General features: G+C 39.0%; 1 protein-coding gene across 1 annotated transcript in view; it reads right to left on the bottom strand.

The window, feature by feature from the left end:
* The window catches only part of CAV2 (caveolin 2), a 119,164-nt gene that overhangs the window by 101,991 nt on the left and 10,412 nt on the right, over nucleotides 1-6,761 (bottom strand). Inside the window, exon 3 of the mRNA XM_011937420.1 lies at nucleotides 2,579-2,785. Coding sequence (XP_011792810.1) covers nucleotides 2,579-2,785 — 207 coding nt within the window. The remainder of the gene's footprint in view (nucleotides 1-2,578; nucleotides 2,786-6,761) is intronic.

The following is a 6,761-nucleotide window of genomic DNA, read 5'->3' as shown; positions in this document are numbered from 1 at the left end:
CTGAAGAGGGAAGAATGGAAATATAGGGAAGAGATCCTTCATGGCATCACTGAATCATGGAATTTGCTAACTCTTAAACTGACTACTTACTGCTTTCTAGTTCTCGAAGAAAATATATTTCCTATTGTTTAAGTAATTTTAGTCTGGAATTTTATTTTTGCAAACTAATTGACATTCTGTGTCAATTGATTGATGATTCTGTGAATAGAACTGATCCATGGCAAAGTCATGTAGCATGTAAAGTTTGCATTTGGGTGTGTTCTTTCTGAAGTGCTGTCCTTTATTCATCAGCGTAATTCCACCTATGTACAGAGTGCTTTCCCCATCCAAATACTGTTTTCCTTGTCTAGTAGTCCTTTGTGCACTCATCAATAATATTTATGACACATTCAGATTCGAGGTGTTGAATAACTAGTCTTTGCTAATTCAAACAGGAGTACTTGTCCTTAGCATGCTCATTTTAACTCTTGCCTCCTGGGCTCTACTAAAATGTGTAGTCAGGTATTTAAGCCAAACATGGGGCTTATTAGGGTTGTTAGATAAGCCCTAAGGACACTAGAGTTCTTAGATAAAACACCAAATGCTGGTTTGTTTGCGGAGTTTGTTTTTAATTGACCTACCGTGTGTGCATGATAATTCTCTCTGCAGAAGACTCTTTAAGACATCACATGGCATATACCAAAGTGGACAATCTAAAAGAATAATCCAGTTGTCTGACTCCAAGATGAGTATGGCTTTCATTAGATGCAGATGTAGCTTGTATGTCAGCCACCTAGAGCCCACTTGGACTCTATCCTGGAGGAGAAACCACTTCTAGGGAGCATTTTTAAATTATTGCCTTCAAATTTTATTACTTCAAAATGTACTATGTTTTACTGTGTTCTCTTTTTGGCAGGCGCAATTACCATCAAAAGAATATAGATGGCAATGGATGAATACATATTGGATAATTGTGTTTTTACCTTTAGTATTGGGAATTTATCAGTCTATTTTTGATATTTGAAACATAGATGAAAAGAAACTACATACACAAGATAAAACAGCTTCTTCCTTGAAACAATGGCATACTGGCTTTTCCTTTCTGGTAAATTTAGCTTTCCAAGGTGCTATTTTAGTTTGCGCCTCAATTAATAATCAAAAATAACAAATAAAGCTCATGATTACATGTAGTACCAAACCAGGCACTTGAAAGAAAATAGAGCCTCCTACAAATGCAATCAAGTAATTTTGGAAATCTATTTCCACTGGTGTTCTTTCTGCGAGTTGCTCACAGTTGGTCACTTTCCCTGATTTGAGCCCTTTGCAGTATTTAGTTGTGAACCTGCCTCTTGAAGACCTTGTTCTTGGCTGTTGGCCTTTCATTTAATAGCAGTGCAGCAGCTTTTTGTGGCTGGCCTCAGATTCAGACAATCCTAAATCATATTTGCTCTTGTTTCCTGCTGTGGGAATTTGCTCTTCATGGGCTGTATTTCACTAATAAGAGTATGATGACAGCAAAGGCTTTGTGGGGCAATAGGAGCCAGAAATGTCACAAGCACCTCATGAAACGGAGTTAGGGGTGTGACACTTCACATACATCTATTTATAGGAAAAGAGATCATTTGCAAATTGAAAATGACTGGTGTTTGCCTGTGCACTATCATTCCTCTAGCCATGTCTAGATGCCTGGCACACAGTCTATAAAATATCCAAAAAATCAACGTGAAACTTCAGTCAGAAAAACTCAGGTTCAAGTCTTTTCTGCATAGAGATTCATAAGAAAAGGCAGGCTAAGGGATTGAGAAATCACTTTTGAGGGGAATGGAAGAGTTTTATTCAATAAAGAATTGTCTTTTATAGTTTTTCTCTGAGTCTTTGGAGAAATAACCCATATATAGTGACAGCCTACTAATAAGGAGAACTCATGAACTGGTGCACAAAGAAGTTGCTTCATGTTAGCAACTATTTTTACCTTTTGGATATTAGGCTTCTAACTCTGGAATATAAACTTGTATTTTTTTCACCATAAAAAAAAAAAGACTGAGGTTATTCTTTCACTTAACCAAAGTGAATCTGTGTGGCACACAGAGGCTGGCCCTGGCCTGAACAAGCCACGGTTGTTTGGAACTTAGTCTTACTGTAAGAGTGTCAGTTTGCAAGGATGAAAGCCATCTATGTATGGCTAAGAAAGCATTTAGTGTCCCAGTATCTGGTCCTGCCATGGGAACATAGGAACAAATTGGAAGAAAGGAGCAAGTTCCTGGCTATTCTTTGCATGGGGAGGAGCAGGCTTCATTAAAGCTAAAGCATAAAGTCTTGCTTCACATAATTTCATCTGCAGATGTATTCCTTATACCTTTACACAGACTGAAAACTTTGACGTCAGTAATTATTAGTATATTTAGAGAACAATGCTAAACTAAAGGCATTTTTAGACTAAACACAGCAGGCAAATATGAGGTAATAAACCTTGGATAAAATGAAGGTTTTTAAGTCAACAGTAACAAAAACGAGGTTGCCAGTGAGTGCTAGACGGCTAGATATATAAAAGTGCAAACAAAATAACAGGATATAGGGAAATGGAAGTTTGCTTTCAAACCAAGCAGAATGCACACAGGATTTTGAAATGTCTCCTCTGGAACTATATTGAGTAGCCAAATGGTACAGGTTTGCATCATGAGAGGAGCTCTGTCCTCTTCAATGTAGGCACCTTTGTTCACATCTTCCCAAATGTGAGGTAAACCTTGAAGATGACTGGCAAAAGTTTGCTGAAAGAATGGTTTCATTGGAAAATTGTTGCACCATTCTTTAATAAGAAAAAAGAACCGCTGGTTATGGCGCTAAACCAATGATCCTTTTTGTTTCTTTGTTTCTTTTTTCTTATCAATGAGAAAGCTCTTTTTAGAGAAGCAGTCTACAGTATTATTATCTTTAATCAGGTGCTTTGATCTGCTATTGAGAGGACTGTCCATGAGGTTTTTGTGAAAATTGTATTACTTAGGAGAGATCAACATTTGTGGCAATTTGGAGGACGTCCTCCTATTCTTTAGGGCTGATCTCACAGCAAACATCAGACATTTTGAAGGAATTAAAGCCATTTGAAAGCAATACAATGTGAATTTGGGGAACACAGTGTATTTAGCAACATTGGGAATTTTATAGCTCCAGGAAAAAAAAAAATAGAAAAATATAACTAGAGAGTTTCATCTTGTTTACCATAAAGAAAAAAAAAAATGTTTCTGCTTGTAATTATTTATTTCCTTCACAGCGTATGGCTTTGGGCAATCAAAGAGATTGTTTGTAACAATGTCCATGGCTTACTAGTTTATTTCATTAAAGTGTCATGTTAATGAGCCCGAGTTTCAGATTCATCTCTAAGTGAGCCAATAAATTTACTCTTGGAACCAAAAACTCTATCTCATTCAGCCAGCCACCTTGTAACAATGTTCCTTCAGACTAATTGAGTATGGGTGGATGGATCAGTGCAAATTCATTCTCATGATTCCTTGGAAAATTCAATGATATCCAAGGATGTGTCAAGAGTGGTTCCTTCATAAAGGAAGGACAGCCTTCTTGGAATAAATGTTGCAAAGCCCTTTAGTTGAGCACATGAACTCTTATGAACTCTTTAGACAAGCTATCTGAGTTTACAGCCTGTCTCCAGTCCTGTCATGTGACTCTTGGCAAACCCTTCTACCTCGACTTTGCCATTGAAACCGGCACTGCAATATTGTAACTGACGCAGTGAAAGAGATCTTACCTAACTAACTCCATCTTGCTTTTAGCCTACAGGCTGTCTGTACTCATTCCTGGGCACAGGCTGAACTAACTTTGGGAGGAACTTATTTGATAGTTTATCATTTTAAGAAAAGATGATAATAGGCCTTTCCCAAGGCAAATCCCCTTCTGGCCTGGGGACTAGACTGCCTATGTAGGGCTAACGAATTAGCCACAAGATTAGAAATTATGGTTTAGGAGTCATGCAGCTGGAGGCTACAAGATTCTCATCCTCCCTGAACTGTTTCTAAGATCAGTGCTTGAGATATTTGGCAGAACTTGCACTTGATGGATCAGCTGGCACCACCCAGATCGATAAATTGGCTCATCTGATCTTGTGGCCCCCACTCAGGAACTGACTCAGCACAAAAAGACAGCTTCCACTCCCTATGATTTCATTTCTGACCTGACCAATCAGCACTCCCGACTCACTGGCTTCCCCCCACCCACCAAGTTGTCCCTAAAAACTCTGATGTTGGAATGTTCGGGAGACTGATTTGAGTAATAATAAAACTCTGGCCTCCCACACAGCTGGCTCTGCATGATTTACTCTTTCTCTATCACAGTTCCCCTGTCTTGATACATCGGCTCTGTCTAGGCAGTGGGAAAGGTGAACCCATTGAGCGGTTACACCATTTGAAAAGTAGGTCGGATAATAGGATGTAATTCAGAGTAGTCACGCGGGTTAACTAAGAAAACATATTTAAAGTTCTTAGTATAGTGTTTGGCACTTTAATTACTACTCAGTGTTACTACAGAAGGTCTCTTGCTTTAGAAAGCAACTTCCAACCATCATGAAGGTTGTAGAACTCACAGAATCGTACACGATTTTCTTGTGACCCTGTTTGTTTGGGTTCAACACCAAGGGTGATTACTATGGATTCAACATAGACTGTGTTCTCTGGCAGACCTGGAAATCCATTCTTTATGGAATGTACTAAGTTGGATATGACCTGCCACCAGCTAATTACAATTTAAATGAATTCAAATGGAAGCCCAGACTTCTATCCCACAGCTGGATGAGTCAGGGATTCCAACACAGCAAACTGCCTGTTTATGGAATAAATCATTGAAAGCTCTCTCTGTGTGGCATTTTTCAGTTTTACCTGAAGTCTGTTACTGATGCTTTGTAGTGCTTTGAGAGAGAGGGTGTGTATGTGAGGAATTTAACCATGAAAAATCTTATCTGAATCTTTTTCACGAGTGTCCTGTGTCTTGACAATCTCAGGAATTTTATTGGCGAGTTGTCACAAGCCTTCTGTTGCAGATATTGGAATGCACTACTGGATGAGGCAAACAGATGGGGTGGATCAGAGATTTTCCACTTTCCACTGAGAAATTTTAAAAGTTGGCGGAGGGGCGGAGGATTAGAATCACCATTGAAGGAAGGTAAACTTCCAGATTCCTTGTCAGTTAAAATTATTACCTGAAGCAAAAGTTGCTCTCCAAATGCTCAATTATGTTTTATTTAAATATTCAAATAGTTCTGCTCAGAATAAAAGTGCAAAATTGTATGGGATATAGAACAGGTGCAATTTTGTGATGTAGACTGTAGCATCCTCCTTAGAATACTCATTTTTCATCATTAGATCTATTTCTAAATAGTTTGTCTCTGAGACATCATCATGTGTGAAAAATACAGAACTGAGATGTGGTATATTTAAGTATACTTGCAAACCCCTCTGAATAGTACTGTTAAAATAAAAAGGCTTGAAGCCCCAATACAGCTTCTGTCAAACTACTTGAGTACCACAAGTTAGAGGGCTTTTTCTTTTTCATTCTGTATCATAGAAATGGTCCACTTAGGGAAAAAGGAAAGTATACAAATTACACTTATTATTTTATTTAACGTTCATTTTCTAGAAGTCCAGCATCACTATTCTATAATTTACAAAGAAAGAGGTTTAATTGGCTCATGCTTCTGCAGGCTGACAGGAAGTGTGGTACTGGCACCTGCTCAGCTTCTGGGAAAGCCTCAGGAAACTTACAATCATGGCAGAAGGCAAAGTGGGGGGCAGCACATCACCTGGCAGGAACAGGAGCGAGTGAGAGACAGAGAGAGCAGGGAGGTGCGACACACCTTTAGACAACTAGATCTCCTGTCAACTCACGATATGAGAACAGCACCAAGGGGATGGTGCTAAATCACTCATGAGAAAACCACTCCCATGATCCAGTCACCTCCGAGCAGGCCCTGTCTCCAACACTGGGGATGAGAATTCCACCTGAGATTTGGTCAGGGACACAGATCCAAACCATATCAATATCTGACCTCTAAAATTGTAAGATCATAAATCTGTGTTGTTTTAAGGTGCTAAATTTGTGGTAATTTGCTATAACAGCAATAGGAATCTAATACATGTAGAAACCAGTTCACAAACCACACTACTGAGAGTTCAGAGTTTTAGAACTCACTTGTTCTGGTGACTATAGAAGCATCCTACATCCTGCATCTGCTGCCACTCCAATGGATATCAATGTCCCCAGACAACTGGGTCTATTCCTTCATCTCCAAGTGCATCCTCCAAGCCTTCCTGTCTCTCTGCACGAATGCTTTTACTGTTCTCTCCTTGTGAAATTACCTCTTGTTATTCTGTTCAGATTCCCTTCCAACCAGCAGGTTCACTTGTTTCTATAGGTGCACGATTGTCTCTTTGTTCTGTATTACAGTCACCTGGCTGAGAGAAGTCACCTATCTTGGTTTAGTTGTAGAAAACTACATACTCCTGTAAGCAAATATTTTCAATGTAAATGAATCCCAAATCTAGGTACGGCCCAGAGTTGAGACAAGAAATTTCAATTTCAACTCAATAAACACTTGGTGAATAGCAGCTATCTTCATGGCAGGGGGATTATTGAAAGAAGAATGAGGTTTGCTCCCAGGGAGCTAATAGCCTTGTGGGTATGACAGGTGAGGACATAATACAAGGCAGTATGATAAGGGCTACAAGTGACATAAGAATAGAGCTTTGGCATCAGAGGGATTTAATTATTGATATCACATA

This window comes from Colobus angolensis, unplaced genomic scaffold, assembly GCF_000951035.1.
Source record: "Colobus angolensis palliatus isolate OR3802 unplaced genomic scaffold, Cang.pa_1.0 Scaffold163, whole genome shotgun sequence".
NCBI lineage: Eukaryota > Metazoa > Chordata > Mammalia > Primates > Cercopithecidae > Colobus > Colobus angolensis.
Note: the sequence above shows the minus strand (reverse complement) of the source record. Positions and strands in the feature narration are given on the sequence as shown.